The sequence below is a fragment of the Empidonax traillii genome, unplaced genomic scaffold (genome assembly GCF_003031625.1).
Source record: "Empidonax traillii isolate 1590-97213 ecotype Southwest subspecies unplaced genomic scaffold, ASM303162v1 scaffold213:size761030, whole genome shotgun sequence".
Lineage (NCBI taxonomy): Eukaryota > Metazoa > Chordata > Aves > Passeriformes > Tyrannidae > Empidonax > Empidonax traillii.
This window is the reverse complement of record NW_020955406.1, coordinates 426,316-451,810: the sequence shown is the minus strand read 5'-3', so window position 1 is coordinate 451,810 and position 25,495 is coordinate 426,316. Positions and strand designations below refer to the sequence as shown.

Here is a 25,495-nt window from a genome sequence, read left to right as displayed (position 1 = left end):
TAAGAATTTGTGAAAAAGAGTCTGTTCAAAGTGAAGCAAAGTAAAGTTAATCCCCCTTGGATAAGTAAGTGGTCATTACTTTGAACGCAAGATGTAGAAAGCTTTATCACTCCTTTTGCATTTCAAAACTAATACATAATTTACAAAATAAAATAGAGAGGCGACTGATGAAAATTATTTAAAATTCACGTGTGCAACCAAATCTCATGCGTTTTAAAAAACGAATGCATTGTTTCAGTGTATTTATAGTTCTATCAACAAATATAGTTTACATCTATACATCAAAGTACTTCAACCACACTTTTTCCTATGCAGTGCTGAGAAGGAGAGTGCAGTGTAACAAGAGAGATTCCAGAAGCTGGCACTTCCCAGATACCGGGAAACCAAAACTCATAACCTTAGAACTGCACATTTTAACCACCCCTTCAGAACTTCCACAGAAAGAAAATACTGGTCTTTGAAAAATTATGCTGCAAAGTTCAGAGCAGCCCAACATCTGCTTCAAAGTCTTAACATGCAATTCAGTCAATTTATTGGACCAACGTAAAAGCTGGACTACCACACTCTAAAAATTCAGTAAGCAACACAGTATTTTCACCAAACTACATGACTACACGATTAGTAAACCAAATAAAAATTACATCACTTCCTGTCCCCAATATAGTCAATACTGTTGAAAAAAAGAAAAGATGATTAAATGGTTTTGATATATTGATAAATAAAACTGTTTCAAATTATTGTTTACAAAATGGAATGGAGTCTAAATGTTTATGGACATACAGTTAAAAAAAAAACAAACAAACAAACTTGCCCCCCACACCCCCAAATCAATCACACATCAGATAGTAGTTCTGATCACACATGATCCCAGAGGAAAGCTGATTTAGCTGCTCCACTTTTCTGGGACCACCCTACTGACTTCCAATGATCTTGTCTGACACATCTCCCTGTAATACTTGTACTTCACCTAAGAAAAGTACAATTCTCCTCTAATATCTTGCTGATATTACAGTATCTCAACCATTTTAAATGACTTTTTTTTCATATTTCTGCACCTGATTTCTATATCAATAAGTATCAGTTCTCCAACCAATGCATAATACAAAACTATTTCTTTAAGCTTCATTCAGGAAAAGAAAATACTATTTGTTTTAACTGATTTCTCTTTGGGGTTTTTGTTGGTTTGTTTTTTTTGTTGGGTTTTGCTGGTTTTTCTGCTACCTGAATTAATATCGGATTGCTATCTTTAAAGCTGCTGCATCTTGGCATGATAAAGACATGCCAGCTAAAACGTTTAGATGAAGTTAATCCCTGTTTGAACATTTCCAAATGAATAAATTATGAAGCAAAATTATAAATCTTACTGGATACTACAACTGAAACTTGTCTTACTAGTCAACAATAATGAAAACTATTTATAGTAGAGAAGTAATTTGAAAGGTTAAAGTCCACTCAAAACATTAATTTTCTATTTTAACATTTTGTTAGTGAACACAGTTATTAAAAAAAAAAACAACACACATTGAACTTAGAAGTGTGTACTTTTATTAGCATGACTTATGAAGAGTCCTTCCCAATATTCTCTACAGTCAAATAACTTGTATGCACTTGTGGCCACCAAGAGAGACATTTTATTCTTAATTACTGACTGAAAGGCACTAATTGGCTAAGAAAGTAAGGAAGCTTTGCCGAGTGCCATCCACAAACCAAATGTGCTTACTTGAGACAAGAAAGTAACACAGAAAAACCAGACGCTGCTCCCAAAACATGTTCAGGCTCTGCTGACTTCCTTTGGCATGACCAACTGCCAGGAAAAAAAATAAACCTCTACATCTGCTTCTGCTGCGTTTGGCAGGCAATTCTTCCACGAGGCTCAGAATGGCATGAAGGCTTCCCTCTGGATCAGTGATTTTAAAAGTTAAAGGGGGAGTGTGTGTGTGGATTGATTGGATTTTTCTTAATATACATGTGCTCTCTCAGAAATACATAACTTGCATCAGATAATGTAAAGTTTTCCCAATGCTTCCCTTCTTTCTGCTTTGATTACCAGTTTAAGTTAACAACGTCCTATTTCCACTAGTAATTTTGAGTATAACTGTCTAAAGAAATGGAAAGATGTGTTATTCTGCTAAGAAATCTTGTTAAAAACATAGCCAGACTCAAAAAGTAGTATCTCTATATGGGTTGTGCATATTTCAAAATGAAAAAGCCATTTCACCAAGTGAAAAGCAGATTTTCTAAATGGGTAGTATAATCTGGAATGAACAATGACAATAAGAAAGTGGTTTGTAAAAGCATCAGGAAAAAAGAAAACAAACCCTAACCTTGATTAATCCAAAACCTCAATTTTACTGCTTTAAACAGGCCTACTTGAAAGTATATCTTATTACGCCTGGAAAAAGTACTACATTATTTTGTATCATGTAAAATATAGAAGATTAATTATAAGATTAATGCAAATATTAGCATCTCCTTGAAGAAGCTATTAACTACTGTCAAATGTTCCATTTAGAAAGTGTAATGTCTAAAAACCTTTCATAGATGGCAAAGCACAAGAACATGGGAAACAGAAATAATTAACCAGTTAAATACCAATGCCCTATGAGAAATATTTTAATGTTCACCTCACTGAATACCAGTAAAGTGTTCCTTTCACTTCCAAGAGCTACACCATACTTAGGAAAGCAAAGAGAGAGCTGAGGAAACGTAGCACCGAACCTGTAACTTCACTCGCAGCTTGTTCCTTTTCATCCACATGGCAAAAGCAGTAAACAGACTGAGTAGAATTCCTCTTTGGCATCAAGTCAATTATTTTTAGACAGACTGTTGCTGGTTTCAGGTCTCCAAAACAGGACAGCATCATTTCTGAACCAGCATGAAAAACACTGTATCTTTCTCTTATTGAGATCTAGTTAAATCAGTCTAGAGCATCTCATATTAGTTGAGTCTGCTTGCAATAATCTGTATGCAAACACCACCACTGAAAAATGTCAGTCTCAGTCCTTCTTCAGAACTCCAGGCTATGTAAGGCAAAGACAGTGCTGCATTTTCAGTTCTTTAATGAGGCTGTTGGTTTCTCAGATTCTTACGTTTGTGCTGTTCATACTGGTTATGAACAATTCCATCCACGGAGTAAGACACTCACCTCTCATAACAAACACGAGCCTATCACATTCAAGGTCCAGACCTCCTCCTTTCTCCTGCAGCAAGGGAAACCGACCTCCTACAGAACTGACTTCTGAAGGAGGTACTAAAAAGCCACTACAAATACCTACTCCTCCAGATTCCACAGATTCATTTGCTACACGGTGATACATCAAAGGAGACAGTTTTGCTGAATAGTAAATTTCTTTTCATTGATTCACAGGAGCATTTACACAGAGATGAATTCCTAAACGAAATGCTATAGAGCAAACACTGCACTATCCGGCACTAAGGAAGTATGTATGTCTCATATAGACAAGAATCATTTACACCTATATTCACCAATCCCTTAATATTGACAAGAATCTTAAAAAAATTGTATTTACTTTGTTTAACTGCAGTTTAAAAGGGCATGACGAAAGATAGAATTTGTAATGAACTGGAGTTTCAGCTTCTGACATCATCCTCCTACTACAAGCTAATATTTTACCATTTGATGATTAATATTTTTGAGACAGGTGAGATGAATGGTACAGCAGTAATTAAATAGTTTGGGAACCAGTTTACAAGCAGATTCAAAACCAATCATACCTTAGGCATTTAATTAAGGAAAGGAACCTCCTTTAATATTTATTTCTACATATTAGTCTTGTCACTCTGAAAATTCATTTTCTTATTCCTCCTTCCTTTCTATGCTGTTATGTTTAGTATCACAAACACCTCAGTCTACATACTTCTGGGCTATTATGAATGGCTTACTCATTGGAAACTCTCAATGGTAAATGAAAAATTGCACCTGAACTCAACATATTTCTTTGACAAGCAGGATATACTGCAGTCAAGGGCAGCTGTAAGCAATAAGGGCAGATTCCAGTGGTTTTTTGCCTTTACTCCCATCAGAAAACTCTCTTTTAAGAGGAATCTAATTATGTCAATATTAAAATAAAAACCCCATGAGACCAACCTTTTGAACAGATGATTTGTAAAAAGATGATAATTGGGATGTGGTCTGATTTTATGCATTTCTTTACCTCCATGTTTAACCCATGAAGATACTTATTTCCGATAATTTTCCAAGTTCGCACTAGTAAGAACAGAGTTACTTTGAGAATAACAATGAAATCATACACCAAACACCCACCTGAGACTGTTAAGATTTCAGAAGATCTTTAAAGGAAAACAACCAATATTTACGAGCCACCATAATGACTGGCAGTCTCATGTTTAGGTTCGGCAACACCCAGCCACTCAAACAGCCAGTGTAAAGCAAACTGTGACCAATTAAACACAAAAGAAAAGCAGAGTAGTACAAGAATTTACCAATCATTTCCTGTACGTTATCTCTTCGGATCTTTTTCTAGGTTTGTAAGAACCACCATGTCATCAACTTCCCTTATCTATTGCTTCCTTCTTTTTAAGAGAGGCGTTCACACCCATCTCCCACACAAATCTTTAGTTCCTTTCCCAAAGCCCTCCACCAGGAACCACAGGTTCAAGTACCTCCAGCCTCCTGAAACTGGCCAAGCTTCACTGTTCCTATGCATAGTCTTGTACACTCAAACCATGTTCAGTGAACTCTCTCTCACACGTTTTCTAGTCTTCTTCCTCTCATTCACTCCCATCACCTCCATCCTTACTCCCTCATTTAATATTTCTCTTTTTGTACTTTGTTCTACTCTGCTCTCTTGCCACAGCGAGACATTCAGGTGAGGTTAAACCACCAATTGCCAAGGTGCAACATAACTTGAATAAAATCTAATCAACTGGCACGTAGAGAGTCAATGCCTTAGCTTTTACTGCGGAGCCCAGAAGGGCTGGTTCTGACTTCAGCCTGATTTCAGCAAAAGAACAACCCAGAAAGTTTTTCTGCTTCTACTTTCAACCACCTATTAATTTATTAAAAATCAAAACAGAGCAGCTACTGAAGACAGCACAGCATATATCCCACCTGCAGTCCAACTACACTTTATTTTTCACATAGACTGCCATTCCAAAACTGTAGTACAGATAAGGCCTTTTTAGCCAAACAAACAAAACAAACCCAAACAAAAAACAAAAACCAAACAAAAAACAACGAAAAAAACCAAACCAAAGCAAAATAATACCACCAACCAAAAAACACACTACTATTAGAGGCAGAAACTGAAACAGAGAAAAATCAAAGCAGCAACTCCCATGTGGGATTCATTAAGGAGACACTTTTGCCATGGCAAAACTAAAACATCTTCACCACCCTAAGAGGAGAGGGACAGCAGAGGCCAGAAAAGGAACTGTGAGTTGCTCCTGAGAAGGCTTAAAATAGCTACATAGAAATGCAAAGTAAATACTTTGGCTTTTTTTGCAGATACTGAAAGACTCAGCTTTCCATAATCTATAGCAGTTTTCAGTCACTCTTACCTCCTAGGGCACAGGAGGGAATACAAAACTTATCTCCAGAGTAAGAATTTACCTTTGTAGGGCTGTCAAGCCCCAGAAATCTACAGAGCTACATGACAAACAGAACTGACAGGTCTGGAACTAGGTATACAAGTGCCTGGACAAAAAGGGAGTGAAGTATATTACATAAATGAGCATTTTTGCAGAATAAAGCAGAATGACAACCATAAAATGAGCAGGGGTAGGTTGGAGTGCTCCCCAGCCAGTGAATTCCAGATTGGGATCAGGTCTCTTGACAGTTCTCAGCCTCCCCAAACCAAGGATATCTCACCTCTGTGGGCCATTCCTGCATTTCCTCCTCTGTGCAGCAAAGGGAGAACAACTCTGACTGAACAACTCTAAACTGCCAGAGCAGGGAGGAAAGAAACAGCTTGCTGTGTCTGCTGAATCTAGCAAAAGATTTCCCAGTCCTCCAGTGGTAATTTAGGCTTGAGCAGCAGAAGCCTCATTCAAAGTAACAAAGTTTGGGGGGTGCTTTAGCAACTCAGTTGGCAACAAAGCCTTAAAGGTTGCTGGTACGGATATCCAACACACACTTTGGGTAACTGTCCCCAGCACAGCAGTAGTGATGTGGAAAACAGGTGGAAAATAGGGGAGTTCATTACACCAATTCTGTATCAAAATTATAAGAAAAGTATGTGGCCTCCTTGTGCTACCCAAAGTCTATAGGAGGAGAATGCAAGAATGAGCTGAAGATTATTGATTAAGATCTTCCTATATTTCTGAAACACACTGACCCTATATATCACCAAATTTAAGAATTTTAGTAGACTTTTGACATTTTCAATAAAACCCGATCTTAGTGCGATGCACAATGAAGACAACTTGAAAATCCTTTGTGAAAATGCACGTGTAATGCCATAAAGACAAAAGAAAGTATCTGGTTTTATTTAAACTGAGACTGAGTTTTTGCTGATCTCGACATGGATGACATTATTTCCAGTTTAGTGGCTTTATCCACAGCTCTGCCTTGCATTTTTTTTAATTGGGTCAGAAACATGCCGATAGCAGAAATCCATTTTAAAGAATCCAATGACAATAGCACGTGCCTTTTTTTAGCTTAATGGAAATGAACAAGCTAATTAAACCTAGAAAAGGCACCCAGAATATTGGGAATTAAAGGAAAATCTACCTAGGATGTGCTATCTCCTGATAATCATATAATCCTGAAGTTAACATTACAAATGGAATTGAGTAACTTTACTCCAAAATGTTCTTATAAAATATTATTGTACTGTGCAAATAAACACACTAACAGTTTCTACAAATAAACACACTTTAGCTGTATCATAGTTTGCTGAAAAATTTCACATTATCTATAGCTGATAAAATCTTAGCATCTCTCAATCTACACTATCTTATTAGCAGTTCCTCCAACTTGCTGATGCTTGTAAGTCACTCTATAATAAAATGTTTTCTGTCTATTCAGCATAAGCAGACTCCAGATTTCCTGTCTTCCTATATTGCTTTCTTAGAGATCTCACAAGTGAGACTGTCCCCTATTTTGTCCAGAACAGCTAGAAAAGACAGAATTTAACAAAAATTGAAAACAAAGTTAAAATAGATTTTCAACATTAGAAATGGATTTAAGCATATATTGAATATCTGCTACATCTGAAATAGACTGCTTATAAATTACTTCTAGAAAAGTAGTATCTGAAACTTATTTATTTAAAGCACTACTTTCTTCCTTGTCTTTGCAGCCACTTTTAAACAGCCACAGAAATGTTTATATTAACTTTAGTGGCTAAAATATCCAGTAGCTGACTTGAATTAAAATATTAACCTCATACTCCTAAGAAAAGTAAGTTATCTTGAAAGAGATTATGCATTCGTGTAGAAATCTCAGTTGTGAACAAAATCTTTTTACAACAAAAAGCTTTTTACAACACCAATCCTTGTGCTTACAATGACTTTGAGTAACAGACAAGTTACAATACATGTTGAAAATACACTGTTTGTACCTTTAGAAATAGTCTTGGAACTATATTTTTCTGGGTCTTTTAGAAAAGTAACAGCTTATTCTGATAGTATTGCTAAGGATGGTTAAGATGCATTTATCATTAGTCTGAGTAACATGTTAACACCAATTTTGTGTTTATTCTTCCCTTAATAATTGTTTCAATACGAAGTTTTTCTGTGGTGATGTCCATATGTTCCCATGCGAACAGTGTGATAAAATACTGCTAAAACACAAAAGCACTGAAAGTAAGTACCCTAGAATTGAAAGATACCTTGTGAACTCAGTGTACGACTCACACTTCCCACAAAGCCAAAGCGTCAAAAGCCAAAATGCCATGGTCAACTTCTAAGTAATGAGCTTTTGATAAAGTCTTAAAACGTAAGAAAAAGAGCAAATGCACATAATGAAATTTGATTAACTAAGAATTCAAGTCAGAGATAAGGTGTTACAAAACCCGAGCTGGTCGGCATTCCAGTTGCGTGATAACCAAACCTACGATCGTTTAAACTACAGTGCAAAAGCCTCACAGAATTTAAATAACATTGTCCACTAAAGTGTAAAACTAACAAATTTTGAAAAGTAATTAATTACCTGTTCGTTATTTTCCCATGTAATTGTAAGAGAGCACATCTTTATTTCGCAGCACTGCCCATCAGCAGCAAACATTTGCGTTGCTTCAACATGCTCCAACTCCATCTCTCTGTTACTGTCTACACTAATTGTTTGCCTGTTTGTTGTGAACACGCCAGAACAACAACTGTACGCATCTTACGAGTTCCTGCATGGCTTTTTGGCTCAGTGCAATCAATAGAAGGTAGGATGCCTTTTAATCTTATTCCATATGAAATAAAGGTTTCCCCAAACCCTTTATCAATACGAAAAGCTGTCCCTCTGCATTCGTCAACAATCAGCTAACGGAAAAGGCTAGTGGATTTTGCCAGCAGTAAAAGACCTAATCACGGCAAGATCAAGCCAGCTGTCAACTATAATCAGCTTGATTCAGTGCACTTTTCATATTCAATGGAAAAATGTTGAGCAATACACAGTTCTTTCACAGTTATCAGGTTAAACTGAAAGCATAAGAATATGGAAAATCTAGCTTTAAAACCATACGAATTATTTGTTATCTTGTATTTTTGTAGTGTTAGCAACGCTGTGCCAAAACCTCATACCGAAAAGACCAGGAAAATCACTAATTTTTCTACATAATTTTACTGTTTAAAGTGACAGCAAACCGTATCACCTGAAACTTAAAGAGTTTCTTTATTAACAGAGGCTGCTTAAGATAAAAAGCAAACTGTACAGTCAGAAGAGATACCACAATCTTATGCAAATAACCTTTCCAGTGTTTGCTATATGCTTTTTCATACCACAACACGGATTCTCTTAAATCTTGCATGCAACAAGATGAATACGTGAGCCAGTAATAAAGCTAAAGCATGTGTGCAACAGCATAAAATCAAGAAGCTGCAAGCCAGAGAAGACTGGAACAAAACCTAGACTTTAAAGGATTTTAAAATATTAAACATTACAGAAAATATTAAACTCCATTAACAACTTATGTATCTAAAAATCGGGATATTGTAGGAGATAAAAACCCCCAAAACATAAAAAGCTGTAATTTACCTTGTCCAACTCACGAATGACATGCAAGTTCAGCCTCTCTTCCTTCTTTCAAGAAAGTAACTCAAGCATGATTCAGTGCACTTACACAAGAGATCCAGCCAAATGGGTCTCCATAAGGACACTGAAGAACTCTGTGTCCAAGCACAATACAGTGACTATTCCAGCTGCATGAAGAACAGGCTTATTTTTAGCAAGCAAGAAAAGGTATGAGCTGCAGAGTAAGATCATCCACTAGAAATAAGAGAAGAAAAACAAGTTCAACTCCCTTGTTCCTAAATTAGCCAGAGGGACTTTCATTTTTCTCGGCTTTGATCTGAGGAAGACTGCAGGGGGGAACAAACCTAACAACAATTAGATCTGGAGGCAGCTGTGGAGACAATAGAGAAATAGAAAGGTTCACTTGCCTGGGAAAAACATGCAGGTGGGAAATAGGTATGCCTGGTGTCCAGAGGCAAGGTGGACAGAAAACTAAATGAGTAAGTCAGTGAACATGGAAAGGAGTGTCAGAGAAAGGAGGACACAGCAGCACTGCATAAGAAACACCACAGAGACTGTGGAAAAGATGAGAGAAAACACTGATCTGCAAATGACATCGCTACCTAAAAGACACAACTCTAAAGGTGGACTGAAAATTAATAGTTGGCAAGTACCAGAAGAATCTCCTGCTCAGAACTGAAAGCTGCTCAGAGAGGGAGGGACAGTCTAAACGCTCAGGCTTTCACATTCCCTCTTACAGCTCTGCACTGACATAGTGAATTTCATAACTCGTCTCCTGTGAGGACCAACAGAAAGAAAGGAAAGGACAAATCCCATCTTCCTTACCAGAACTTATTAAAATACTTGGCTTAACTAAAAAACAATACTAAAGTGACTGCAAAAGGATACAGCTGTGACAAAAGGCATTGAGGTTAACAGTGCTGTGTAAGGGCTGTGGAAGCGCAGCAACACTTCATGAAAAACAAAAAACTAAGTCTTAAGTAACGTTTACTTTATGAGCTAATGTGTATAATGTTATGTGTCAGGCTGAAACACTCATTTATTCTAAACTGTTCTAACTTTATGTAAGGGCCAAGCAACTCAGAATCTATGTGCAGTGACAACTGGAGGCAATTCTCCACATGCTTCATTCAGTTGGAAATCTAGGGAAAATGGTGAATTGTATTGCTCTGTGTTCACAATACAAACACACACACAGGACTTCTCATCCTCCTCCTTCCATGGGTATCTGCAACTAAGTATTGCTGTAAAACTGCAAAGCCATGACCGAGGAAAAGCAAAGTCAGACCTGTACAAATCACAGAATATGCAGAGTTGGAAGGGACCCACAAGGATCATCAAGTCCAGCTGCTGACCCTGCACACCCCCAAGAGTCACACCATGGGAACTAAAGGTACAGATAGAGCAAATGGTGCAGTTTAGGTCTTTCCTCCTCCACAAAATGGGAAGCCATCTGTTGGCTATTATGGACTAGAAAACCACATATTTGGTACCTGCAACTTGAACAGAACTTTCTTGGATGCCCACAAGAGCAGCAGAACTACAAAATTTGTATACTACAAGTGAGTGTGTATAAGCCAGTAAGTGTACAGTATATAAGTCTGTATATTGTATCATATCCATGGCCATCTAGATAGGTATCTGGTATCTAGAGTGACAGAAATTAAAAATTAGGAGAAGACATGGAGGAAAACAGTCCTTTCACAACGTTCCACGTGGGTTCCAAGAATGTTTCCCGGTCCTGATTATTCAAACAACTCTTACACTCCTCAAAACAAATTAAGTCAGACGTTAAGAGTGAATATTAGTCAAAAACTAATGCTATCATAAATAAAATTGTAACAGGAAAATAATCACAGAGCAAGTGCAATGAAACTTGTGAAGTTATTCTCATAAAATTTAAGTACCAAGCAATGTTGTCCATTACGGACTGAAATATATTTGAGATTGCATAGGACACGTCAAAACAGTTTTCATGATATTCCAAATTCAAGAATGATGTGATTGTGCCTAAAAAGTTTAAGAGGTCTCAGAGTGAGGTATGAGGTCAGAAGCATTTGAGTTCCCCACAATTTCACAGAAGTTCTTTCTATGAGATCACACAATTATTAGTCTTGTAGAAATGCTCCCGTACATAACTATCCTTTACTGAGGTGTGAAGAGACTGGGATTTCTAGTCCAGCAAGGATTCTGAACCTATTTGTATACATTAAAATTAGCTTTAGACTGTAAATTTTCTCTTTTTTTAACTTCCTAATTTAATTTTTTGCCTTAAATCCTTTAGTTGGATTAGTTTTTCTGGAGTTTTTTTGAAGAGCAAAATACCGCCAGCTGTCTTGAAAATGCTTGAGACAGACTTAAAGAACTGTATCAGTCTGCAGAGAATCCAAACTCTATTGAGCTGACCTCAGAACTGAACTAGGAATGTGATAATGCAGAAAGCTGCATTAGAATTGCTGTAGGGGCAGCAAGGCTCCTCTCTCTAACAGGTAAACATAATTTCAGGAATGGATGTCTTAGTTAAGGGAAGACCTTTGACAGTAAAAGTGGCAGGTAAAATAATTGTTTTTGTCTTTTTAACAAAAGCAACAGAGAAAGTTGCAGCAGCAAATTAAGGAAACTTGGATTTGATTTAATTATGCTTTTATTAGGAGGTCAAAATATTCCGCAAAACTTACATGAAAATTTCTTCAGAAACAAAATATTTTTCTGCAAACTATTGAAATTCCTTGTGCCTAAATTGTTTTAATTTTTTTAAATGGAATTACTTGCTTAGCCTTTGCTATGAGTCTTCAGAATCTCAACTTCAAGAGTGACATAGTTATTTGTTCATTTTGAACAAATTTGATTAAAACCTGTCCTATGTGAATGGCAGCCTCTTCCAGGCACATTGTTAAATGTTACAAACAGAAAGTACTTAATACTTACAAGCTTATATTAAATTGAATTTGCAGCTCAGCTTTGAAGAACAACTTCTATCCAGACTAAGCTCTTTATCTTTCAATATTTAAAATGAGAAACTTCAAGCAAGTACATAAAATGTACTTCTCATCTTTTGAGGTTACTGCCTCTGTTAAAAATGTAATTTGTTTGCGTTTTCCCTCACAATTAGATTTTTTTATACCTTCACCTGACAGGTTAGGGAAACCTATTATTATTTTGGATGTACAAGTTTACTTGTAAATGGCCCCTCCACCCCTAACAAAATGTACATTAGATGTTTAATGCCTTTTTATCTGGTTGCATTTGTAGGGATCAAATGATTAAAACTAATGAACAATAGACAATTCTAGCCAGGTTTGGTACCACATGTAAATCCATCTAACCTCTAAGCCTAGAATTTGACAGGCACTCAAACCCAGGGTAGTTTTACTACTGTCACGATGGAATGGAATACAGAGGCTGCATGAGATGGTATTTACTCTCCATCAGCAACCATTCACTCTCCTAAATTAAATCAGTACTATGAAAAACTGCTTTGCATGTCTATATATGTAGAAGTTTTACCTCACCTGTTAATGGAATTTCCCTAAGAATTCCCCCAGCATACAAGTCTCCTGATGCCAAAACAGTTGGACTACTGTTGTAAACTTTTACAAAAAGCCTGATTTGATACACTTCAACAGAAATAGCAAAGATCAGTTCTGTTATCTGATCAGCACAAAATTTTAATTCTCAACTTCATCTATTGGTCACAGCTTCAAGACTAAGAAAATTTGCAGGACTATGTGTCTACAGTTAAGGATAATGGTGAATTTTCTTCTTCTACATGAGTTTTTTACGCTAATATTAACACAAATTTCATAATGAGAGATAAAGGGAGGGTCCACTTTATATTTCTTGGCAACGGCTTCAGTCAACATCCATTAAGAAGAAAGCTTATTGGTATCAGTCTTTCTCAACTGAGGGAGCAATTTTAATATTAGAAACAGCAAAAATAACTTTAGAAGAAAATGGTACAGGAGACCGCAAACTGACATATTATACTCCCCAAGTAAATTACCAAGTCTAAAATTTAATTTAAACTGAACAACTACAGCAAAGAATTATTTCTTCATATACAGACTGTTTTCATTACACTAATCTACTTTTATTTAGTCCAATACATGCGACTTCCAACATGTCCCTGTACCCCATCCTTTTTTCCCCCCCGAGCTACATCTGCTTTCCTGTTTTCTCATCTCCAGTAAATTTCTGGGTTATCTGATTACCTTTTCATCTGGACAAATGTCATCACCGGGTCAGTGCTCTTTCTGCGACTTCCCTTAAGCACATCTGATCCACTTCTCCTATCGATGGTTGCACTGGGATGGGGCTCCCCAGTCCCTCTCCTGTCTGCCACTGACCCCCAGTGGTTACACCTATATTTGCTCTGCCTCACTGTCCTCAAACTGCTGCTGCTTCCATGGAATGAAGTTTGGATCATGATAGAACATCTGGAATCAAAAAAGACTCAGCACTGCATGACCACTGTTTCATGGCCACTGATTACAGAATCAAAGAATAATTTCGGTAGAAAGGAGCTTCTGTAAGTCAGCCGGTTCAATAAGCCCTGATTGGAGCCGTTGAGAATGCTCAGGGCTTTATTCAGCTAGACAGAGATTCCACAGACTCCAGCCGGTCTGTTCCAATATCTGTTACTCTCAATGAGAAAACATTTCCCCCCCATATTTATTTAGAATTTCCCTTGTTACAGTTTGTGTTCAGATCCAACTGACTCAGTTACACAGGCAAAAGAAAGGAAGCGAAGGAAGAGGCAGTTGTTCTCAGAGAAGAGAAACCTTCCTAAAACACTGACCGATCTCCCTGGTAAAAGAAAATGTTTAAAGTCTTATCTTCACATATCTACACCTTTCTATACCGGCAGAAAGAGCTCAGGTCCTGATTACACCGTAATTCCATTTCCAAGAAGTTGCAAACAAAAAGCAGATCCCAAAAGGTTACCCCAGGAATAAGAGAACTTCTCAATTTACAAAATCCCGCATAGTTTTTCCTGTAGACTTTGTCATGCAGAACGCAAAGCTCTCAGATGAACACTTACAGGTAAGCATTCCTTTAACAACAACATGTTTCCCCATGAGAAGCAACTTAGGCTATTCTATTTTTAACTTGGAAGATAATCTAATGAAATTTTAGCATTTACATAATGTGATTTTAAGCTAACCACTATTTAAATAATTGCTGATCAAGCACATATAGTTTCAAGGAACAAAAAAAATCCTCCTGCATATGACAAAATGCCAATTAATAGAGTCATCCAGTTTTAATTCCAAATAGATTACCCATCATTTTTTCCAAGACTATTGATTCAATCAAAGCAAATATTCATCTTAAAGTTTTCTATGCATTTCACACTTGCAGCTCTAACCAGATATTAAGTAAAAATCAACTATTTCATCAGTAAAGCATAATAAAAATATACCTGAATGCAGAGTATTTGATAAGATTTGAGCTGTCTTCAATGTTCCATTGGCTTGTGTTGATTTTAGTGCTAGTCTAACATTCAGCATGCCAGTAACAATGAATAAGCCTAATGCATTACGTAAGTGTAAGCTGATTAAATCCTTGATCCTGAAGCCACCTCTTTTTCCCCCTCCCCCTCTGATTTAAAACTTAACACAATTAAAAATCTTAGTTTTAAACACTTCCAAAACATAATTTATACCATTTCGGGCACAAAACCCATCACAGTTTTACATAATTATAACACCTTCAGGGTTCTGTCTTTCTTGTATTTTAATAATTTCCTAAACCTGGTAATAGTCCTTTTTAAAGTGATCAGTTCCCTAACAAATTTTAATTTTGTGGCCAACTGTTTGGGATTAAAAAAAAAAAAAATGTACTGAATGGCATGAAGATAGCAGTGTTATTCAAGTTACTAGGTCTAAGCTATACCCATAGAAGTTCACAGCAAACTGAATTAAATATAAAGCCATGCTACCATAATTTAGTGCTGCCAGGAAGGGAGATTGTAAGGCATTCTGCACATGCCAGTCCTAATTTCCAAATATGTTATGTCTCAAATGGAGTATATACGCTACAACCTACATGGAGGAATAGATCAGGGGAGGTCATGAAAGAGTTATGTCCCCCCAGCAGTTTACAGCACTATGATCTCACTACATTGTCAATATGACAATGGAAGCAGGATAAACGGATCCGTGCAGCAGAGGGTGTCAGCCAGTGTTCTCTACAGAAAAGGAACGTAGAAAGCAATACATGATTAACTGCTTTGAATAGGGAAAAAAATTCCTTCCACTGGGCCCACATGCCATCCACAAAACAAGCTGCAAAGACCCGCAAACTGACTAAACAACTTTGCTGCTACGTATGCCTGGGTGTGAATTTTACATGTTAATTATCAGGCAACGCACAGAATTGTTGAATCTGCAGAATTATTTTTAACATTTTAGTTATCTTTTTTATTTAAGACCTCTCAGCTTGAAAAACCTGGTTTGTTTGCTTTTATACTTTTTAAGCAGTTTTACCCTGAGAAACAGCCACATGCACATTTGAAAATCGACAGTGTTTCACAGGGACAATATAACTATTAATTGGTGACCCCAAGTGCTTTAACTGAAATTTAAAAATGTTTAAAAATAGCAAACTATAGCTATAGTGCTTCGGTAAAGGCAGCAGAATGGCCCTGAGCAAACGAGAGCAGACTATTATCTGCAGAGTCTTCATTAGTACTGAGGATGAAATGAGAGAAGAAAGTAGGAGGAGTTTCAGCTCAGGAGTGGAAGGTTTTTAAGTCATGGTCATTTTGAAAGAGATTTACTATGTTTTACTTGTAAAAGAGAGAATGTTCAAACCAGGATTCACAGGTTGCCTATGCTATGTAACATGAATTTTAAATTAGAAAACTAGTTATATTTTGGTTAAAAAAACAGGTGTAGAAATGAGCCATGTTCATAAAAACACAGTATAAAGAGATGGCTCTGAGGGGTAAGCAAGCTCTTCTACAAGCATCTGAAAACATCCCAATCCCTAGATACATTCTCATGTTTTAACATATGAGGCTGCATCATAAATCAATAGCAGTGAGAAAAAACAAACAAGAAAAGATGTCTGGACAGGCAATACTAGCATGAAAGAATAACACAGTAGTTTTTTTCTTCACACAGAATAAATAAAACAGATTTGAACATTCAGTAATTAATAAGATCCTGGAGCTTCTCACATCACATACAGGAAGTTCTTTCTAGACAGAAAATATAGAGTAGCTGATGCAAAAGACATATTGTCCCATTCAATTTATAACAAAAACAAACAATCAAAACAGAACAAGATATTTTTTCACCAGTTCCCACCACAACATCTTGAAATTAAAGCATTAAATATTTGAGTGGCATTGATCCAAACCTTTAGGACTTATTACATACCCCATTCTCTGTACGTTTCTCCACAGGTATATTTATGCCATTTCTTTGACTTTGGGCTTGACGGCCACCTAAAAGTAAAGTATCACTCTTAGTGCAAAGTTCAGTTTTCAACACAAAGGGGTTTTACTCTTGAATCTGTTCTTGAATGTACAGGTAACGTTCTGTTCAAGAATTTACATAAAACTTTTATCTGCTAATTTTTATTCTGCCAGTTCCAACTCTTTCATATTAGGCTATCAGCAGAAATCAGCAGAAATCAAGCATTTACTTCACAAACCTCCTCAGTTAAAAGTACAGACATGCAGCTCTACTTTTCTGACTTTTGCTTAGGCAGTATGTCTTGAAGAGCAGTGTAGTGAGTGTGACTACACAAATTTCATGTTTTGCATCCACAGGAAGCCATAGCTTCAATTTAATACATTATAAATATATATAGTAGAGGAAGCTTTTCTAATTTCCAAAGTGACAAACAACTTTAATCTACAAATTGATCCATAGGTCACTGACAAATGAATGCAGCTGTGCATGCATGGCTCAGAAGCAACATTTTCCTTATACATGAAACTCTGTGGCTTCAGGTGTAACTTAAATTTCTTAACCTACTTTATATTTGCACTGCACAAAGGATGAGAATTTTACGAAGTACCTAATTAACACAGAATTCCTCATACATTTTTGGGCTTGCTACTTCTGAATTCAAGACAAGCAGGAACAATTTAAAAATAGAAGAAACCTCAGCTGAAAGCAATAAGGAGTCAGCCAAGACTTGAAATCCTGCTGTTAGAAGTAGTCAGATTAGTTGAATGAGTAAGGATAATCTGAGCATGCAAACACACATCTCACTGAGACACCTTTCCTGTCCTTCAGACAGTCTGACAGCTATTAAGTATATAATGCCCTGCCTCAGAGCTCTTCTCATAAATTAGAGTGCAGTCTACACTAGTAAGTTCAGAAAACTAAAACCCTTCTATTTTTTTATTTGGGTCTTTTTAAGAAAGCCCTCTTCATAGGGCACTGTTTACTATAAACACTTCTCCTGTAGAACCCAGCAGAGCAGTCATTTTTCAAGATGCAAATTATCACCATTACTAAAAATACCTCCATGAAGTACTGAAAATTAAAGGCACTGAAGCCTCTACCAATGATGTCTGCAAAATAGACTTGAGTTTCTAAGGGAGTCAAAGGAGTTTACAAGTCTTTCTCTGGTGCAACCGAAAGAAGAGGAGGCCAAAAAGAATAATCCCAACCTCTAAAAATGTAGGGACTTCCTTTCAATAGGAAAAAACTGCCTCAAGTCTCTAATACCCACCAACATTTTTGGATCAAAATTAAGATCAGAATAGAAACTGATCTTACTATTACTCAGCAGACTGGTAGAAATTATTCTAGAGGAAGAAAGAGAACAAGAATAAATGTGCCACTGAGGAAGGTTCAAAATGGCTTTGGTACAAGGTTGTACTACATACAGCTATTGAAATTCACTGAAAGAACTGATAACCAAGCTCACTTCAGAAATCTTTGGAATATGTTTTGGTAACAACACTACAGGATGACTGTACTTACTCTGTTCATTGCTTTCAGCTGGTGACTCCTCATGACGAAGAAAAAACTTCACCTCTTCCCTGCGGGGACCCCATTTCTGTAGGTGGTCATACATCATGTGATCGAAGGGTATGGGACGTTCTAAAGGCACAAGACCAAAACAAAACTTGTTACAACTCCTTTAAATTAGGCAAAGTTATACAAAACTGTTATTAAGGATCAGAATATCCTTCTGGGTAGCAACTGAATTGATCCTATGTATTTTGTCTTATGCAAAGTCAAAGAAACAGGATTAAATAGACAGCAGTTGCACGGTACTAAAAGCTGGCTTGTTGCTGTGACACAGCTCAGTGTTCCACAGCAGGACATAAACAGTTTGCAAAACCAGACAAAAAAATATCAATGTTTAGTAACCCTAATTGAGGAAATAGCAACTTTGCTTCCCATCACCACCAGATGGGTATTTTGTTCTATTATTAAAGTGATTCTTTCGGTTTGAATCTCTGGGTTTCCACTCAGCCTAAAAGCCTTATCATTATAGTGACATTTCATCTCCTAAGAACTTGAGCAGGCACTCCCACTCCAGTACACTAGGCTAGACACTAACTTCCACTGCATCCGGAATTACTGGCAACTCACTGAACAAATAAAGACTAAATTCTATGCAGCAGTCAGTATCTTTGTTTTTCCCTAAAGAAACAGAAAACATAGTGTAGCTTTTCCTTCCAAATTGATAAAATATATTAAGATGCTGCACACTATGTAATCAATATTTCAAAATGAAAATACATTTAAAAAGTGAGGTTTTTCACTGCTTCCATAATTATGCTTGTATTTATTATCAAACATTTTTATTAAGGTAAGAAAATCTCCATTTTAAGATCTAATACTAAGCACACTATTAAAATACATCTTCTAAACAGAGTAAAATTATACTGGAAGATATTTAATTATCTTTCCTACATGAAGCACCATGTCCAACCAATACTACTAAAGAAAATCATGCATCAACGGAATCCAAAAGCTGAATTTTGCATTCTTCATTGTTAAAACCAAAATGTTCTTGGCCGCCAAAACCCAAACCACTGCATGTCCTACCAGGAAAAACACCACTAACAACGAGTTATCCATTTCATACTTTACCCATTTGACATGAGAAGACAAAATGATTCAAAAACATAAGGGAAATCTTGGGGAATGCTTGGGAAAACCACATCACAAATATACCTCTATATAACAAAATTCACCTGAAGTTATATGCCTTGTGAACTGTGACGTATAGATGTCTTGATACTCTCAGGATACTTAATTGTACTACAGAACAATACATTTTTATCACTTGTTTCACATTGCATTTAACACAGTAAAGTATTTTGTCAAAATATGTCATGTCAAATATGTATGTGATTAACACAATTTAGCCACAGTTAGATCTAGCTGCTTTCACTGGGGAAGGGTCATTTAAACCACAAGCTAGTTATATTCCTCAGCTGACTGGTTACATATCTTCCACAAAACCTGCAAACCAAACAAAAACAAACAAACAAACAAAAAATCACAACACCTGGATTTAAAAAAATCATAGATTATTTTCTTAATTTCAGCTTGTTCCTCACTCAAGTGGAGCCCAAGAAACATTGTTAATAATGTTTATGCACACAAGAATAAGGTCAGTGGCTTATTACAACTCAGTTCTTAAGGAGGAATTTTAAAAACATGATTTTCAGGTTTTTCAGCTCCTAAAGTAAAGTAAGATTTCAAGTGCTTTGAAGCATATCCACTAGAATTGCAGCATGAACCTTCTAAAGATCACAGAGTGTTTAATATTTAAGTGGTTTAGTTCAGAGACTTTAGGACACAGAAGATACAAATCTTTAGGAATTTCTCCCAAATAGAAAAATTGCCAGGTAAACCCACCTAGAATTGAAGCTCAGTAAGAGGGTACTAAGAAACTGGATGTCTGAACAGGGCTGGGCTAATTCTGGAGTGGTGAGGAGTGGCTGCAGCCTCACTCCTGGTTAAGCTGGTCTCCCATCAAAAGTAATGGGAGTTCGTCAGACTAACTCCTAGGAGCCAAAATAAGAGGTTTCATTTACATAATGTACCTTAAATAATTAAGGTTAATATTTTTCAGACATGACAATGGAAAGAAATGGCAAAAACATTTTCTCCTACTTGTCCAGTTACTTTACAAAATCAATTTGGGATATGTTGCCCTAAATTAGGCAGAAAACAGGTTAAAGTAATAACAGCATCATCAGCATCACTGAAGCAGATGAAAGATAAAGAAGCACTAACCACTCTGGGCAACTTGGCTACATGACACAGCTTCAGAAAAGAAAAAGGAAGAAGAAATGGACATGAACACTTGACACAAGGTACAGTGAGAATTGAAGTCTCCATTCCTTTCCTCAGTTTAAATCCTTTAAATCGATTAAAATTGCAAGAAGAAAGCATGATCTTATATTGGCAGTAAAATAGTACAAAGAGAGATTTTCTGGAAATCTCTGTTCTTTAAGAACCAAAATCAAAACAAAACAAAGAGAAACACTACAGTTAAACTTTTCCCAATTGTTAGAGCTTCAGACATATTTCACAGAATATGCTGAGTTGGAAGGGACCCAAAAGGATCACTGAGTCCAACCCTTAGCACTGCACATTTGTTCCCTAATTGTTTTCACAATACTACTTCAAACTTTTTTTTTTAGTTAAATAGAAGAGCATGAAGAAAAGGTTAAATAGGAAAACAAGTGTAGAGTAATAATTAACAGGTTGGGTCCCTATACTTTATACATCAAACAATCTAGAGAATATTTGTTTTAATGATTAAGTGGAAAACGATGATGTATGCATATATCCAAACTTATTTGCAAAGACTGCCTTAGATTTTTAAGTTGGTTCAAAATTCTAAAATATTTTTGAGAACTGAGCTAGACTACTTTCCTTTTAAGTAGAAGTGTTAAGGAAGGGCTAGTTTAAAGTACTCTGAAATGAAACACCCTGTAAGACAAACACAGATACCGCACCACCGTTTCAGAAAAGAGTTGCAAAATCCTTCTGTTGGAACTACATTTCCACTACTTAAACTAAGTTTCAGGCTTCAGAATCTCTTTTTATCCTGAGTAGAAGTATCCTGCTAAATGTGTAATAAACACATTCATGCCTGCTCTACATGAAATCAGAATACAAAGTAATGGATTATCTCCACAGTGGGGGAGTTCACTGTGAGATCTGGAACGAGTCTTTTTCCCCCAGGTTTGCAGAAGTACACTTGTAGTAAGCAACTATTTCTTTCACACCCACTTGCTTCTAAGTTACCACTACATGGAGGAATACCAATTATGACCAAATGCTGAAGGGTATTCCCGGTGTAAATGAAGTGAACTATTGGGTGGATTTAAAGGTTGAAATACATTTTCTCTCGACACATACTACAAGTTCCTGGCATCACACCTGTCTTTCCACCTCCTTACCAACTGCTATTTGCAATAGCTGGGGAATGAGGAAGAATAATCTGTGGTTTTTTTCTGCTGTTACAGTATGAGAAATCTATGTAAAAAGAGGAAGCTTCAAATTGACAAAGCACAAGGTGGTACAAAGTATACTGATGTATCAGGCACGAATGCTATTGACTTTTTCAGCTATTACTCATCTCAGGAAACTGGAGAGGGAACAGAGAATGAAATACCAAAATCAAATGTGAATAAGCCAAACACTTAGGTCACGCAGCTCTGAGAAGAATCAGCTTCCTAACTTTAATGCAAAGAATACCTAAACTACTTTACAACTCATGGGAAGCTCTTCAACCATTTCTTTGTCACATAAAAACAAACAGATAAAAGCTACAATAATAAATAAACAAGTATGTTTTCCAACAGCTAGGTCATTGTAATCTTCCTCTGAACTCTAAAAATCTTACATAAGTTTTGGAACCAAACTTGCATGGATTTTAATACCATTTTTCTGGAAGAAAAACAGTCTCTCTCACCCCCTAAAAGTAAAAATGAAGCGTTTCTCATTTATCTGTACATACAAATCCAGAACAGGAAGATTACTGGAAGAGACAGTATTTTGTCAGATCAATGCAATTTGGAAAATAGACGAGCTTTTGGGCAGACAAACTGTCCTTTGTACTGATAATAAAATTACAACCCACAAGCCCTGATGCTTTGGATTTGAGCAGACATGCTTTATTCAGCTGGGCTACCTAAAAGAACCTGTGGCTACCTGGGAAGAGGGAGGAGTTAAGCACATTCACAAGAGCACAGGTAGAGAGCTCTCTCTTACCGAGAGGGCTGTGATTTGTCATCTGTGCCACATGGAGAGAGTGACAGGAAAACAGACCACTTACAGTGTGTGACCAAATCTAATGTGTTTATTCAGCCCACGATGTGCTGTATTAACTTTGGTTTTGAATTTTACTTTCCAAAATGTCCTCTGAAAGAACACTTGTGAACCTCCCTTGAGGATAAGGGCTGAGGCATCAGAGACTGTGAAATAGAAGAGATAAAATATACTCTTCCACTGGCAGAACCTGCAGCAGTTTTATTGCAAATTGCTTCACACTTCTAACTCAGAACCATAAAGTTTTTTGTTGTTGCAGCTGTTTCATGCAACTGTTTAGACTCCTGAGATCTTTGCTCCAAGTAAAATTATTTTTAAAAACTTCAACAAGAAAGAGTTCAATTTAGTTCTCAAGAGCAGCAGAAGGAAAAGTTATCATATTTATACCCTGTTCAAAAAAAGCCCAAAACTCAAAACTGTTTCACTGAGAAATTTATGTACCCCAGACTTTGGGTCAAGAAGCTGAGGTGATAGATTTTGTAACAGTATCCTACATTTAAGAACAACAAAATAAATGCTTGTGCCAAAATTTCTGTCAGAGAACCTTAAAACCAGTGTGCAGGAAGCAGGACATCTTTTTTTGCTGACAGTACAGGCCCATTTGAAAGATCCAGAAACATATGCAAGTGTTCAATTCTCTCTTTCATTCCCTCTAGTCTTTTCTGTTCCACACTTTCAGTGGAATAGATCTATACAGTTATCACCTTGGGAATTTACCAAGTGAATTTACAAAATTCACAAAGATATGTGAATCTCACACCTTCGTGCAAGTTTTAAAAGAAACTTGGAGCCAACAACAAGTAGAAGCTCTGGGCAGGATTCTGCTCCTACACTTCAGTGTCTGTATGTAAATCTCTGCTTCAGGACACTGGGGCACATACAGTGCTCCAAGTTAACAGACAACAATCAGCTGAAACCAGTGATCTCCATGTGCTACTCACCGTAACACCCAGATCTCCACTGACTTTAATGGGACCTAAGACACGTGATTCTCACGGTAGTTACCTAAAATTTAGTCTTAGTCTTTCCATCACAACTTCCTGGATAAGTTTTATTTCCCACTTAATAGAAACTTTTAGCTTTAGAAATCTAACACATTAAGAAATAACACAATGCATCCACAGATAAAATATTTTCTCAATCTTACAAGTTATAGAAAAGCTGAGCTTCTAAGGTCCAAGGGTTGCAAGGTATAAGTGTTCCAGGAAGATGCTGTGGATCACTTTTCCAGTTTCCAGTCACCCTTTGAAGCTGTTGACAACATTCTTCCCTGCATTTTTTAAGAACTACACCCTCAAAGTATTGCAAAAGCATGTTACATTTTCACAGACAAGTGATTGGAAAATATTAGGGGTATCTGAGTGTCATTAAAAAAAGTCTGCAGACTCATTTTAGGAATTGGTGATGCAGTTGGCATCATACACTCTCCATTTTCTAAATTCCCAATTGGAAAAAGTTTTACCCCTCCTGCAAGTTCTAACCTTAAAGACAATTTTCTAAGTAACCATATATTGAATTTGTGTTCCTAGAACTGCAGACATTCTTAATCTCTCCCCTGCTCCCTCTTGCCTAAACTCCAAGTTTTCATCCAGTTAGGAAATTACTACTTGAGGCACCTCTTCCCTTTAGAAAGCCTTAGAACACTTTAGAAGAGAGGAGGAATAGTTTTCCCAGGAGGAAAATATTCTAGATTGCTAACAGATAAAAGCTCCAAAGGCATCTGAATAATAACTATTTTGTCTGGTAAAAAGCCCCTGACCAAAATAAAACACCTCTAAGCAAAATTTAAGAATTCAATATCAAGTTATGACCTCATAGTCTTTATACAGAACAGATGACATACAAGAGCTTGAATGTAGGTGATCTCAGTAACTAAGAACAGGGGAGTTGAACCAGATTATCTTTAAGGTCTCTTCCATCCCAAACCATTCTTTCATCCTATTCTGATTCCATGAGCACACCCGTTATCCTCACCCATCCACCAATTCTACTTACATCCATACATTGATAAACTATAACCTCGAAGCTTGTACTACTCACAGTTGCAAGAATCCACCTCGGAACAGAAGCCATCACAGGTGGATTTGGACACATTCTTGAAAAAAAATGGCCTGCCCTGTTATTCTACGAAATGACAATTGCAATACAATAAGATATGGGCACTACTACCTGCCCCAAGAGAGGCTGTCAAATCTTTGAGAGGAAATGTTCATGCATGTTCTGGAGATACTGTCCCATTCTGGCATAATGCTGCCTGCAGAACATCAGCTCTTCGTGATACAGAAGGAAAAATCTATACCCTTTCTTAAACTTCAGGCTGTGTCCACATGTCTAACAGTGAGAAAACAGGACTGGAAATAGTGCAGGTGGTGATCTGCACCCACTGACTGTAAGAAAACATCCCAAGATTCCCTATTGTCATTTAAATGCCCTCCATTCTATTTGAAAAACAGAAATAAAGAACACTAACAGATCCTATACACCCGTTTTATCAAGTGCTCCATACTCAGGAAGAAAAAAAAAAAAAAAAAAAGAATTACACTAATCTCTACAGATATTGATTTACCATGCTTTGTGTCAGTTTGCTAGAAGAAAAAAAAAACGAAGTACAATTTGAAAAAATTAATATTTAAAAGTCAGCCTTGCCTTTTTATAACTGGTACACATATTTACATCCATTTCCACTGAACATTTTACTCACCATTTCCACGCCACACTTCAGCCAGATGGCAGCTCCCTTCTCCAGGCTCTTTGCAGAACTCCACTACATCACGACAGGTTGTTTCTGGTGTAATTGGAACTTCTGTCAGAATCTGTTCATTGTTGCTCAGAAACACAGTTAATATCATCTGAAAGAAATGAAACAAAAAAGCAGAATATTAAAAAAAAAACCACAAGATTAGTGGCAAAACTTATAATCCCCTTGTAAATGGAAATGTATGCCTATGATTGGCTACCAAGGTTGGTTCCAAGGTAGTTTTCAGATTCTTATAACTTGACAAAGATTTAGTCTTCTGTGTTGGTTTTTTTTCGACAGTGCATTGAATTGACAGGCTTT

The 25,495-nt window shown here is 36.7% G+C and overlaps 1 protein-coding gene across 7 annotated transcripts in view; it reads right to left on the bottom strand.

The window, feature by feature from the left end:
- The window catches only part of PPP1R13B (protein phosphatase 1 regulatory subunit 13B), a 69,001-nt gene that overhangs the window by 18,898 nt on the left and 24,608 nt on the right, over window positions 1–25,495 (bottom strand). For all 7 annotated transcript variants that reach the window (XM_027887482.1, XM_027887484.1, XM_027887483.1 and 4 more), the window contains exons 2-4: window positions 25,139–25,286; window positions 18,115–18,234; window positions 16,552–16,619 (exon numbers count right to left, since the gene is read on the bottom strand). In XM_027887482.1, the coding sequence (XP_027743283.1) occupies window positions 16,552–16,619; window positions 18,115–18,234; window positions 25,139–25,286 (336 nt within the window). The remainder of the gene's footprint in view (window positions 1–16,551; window positions 16,620–18,114; window positions 18,235–25,138; window positions 25,287–25,495) is intronic.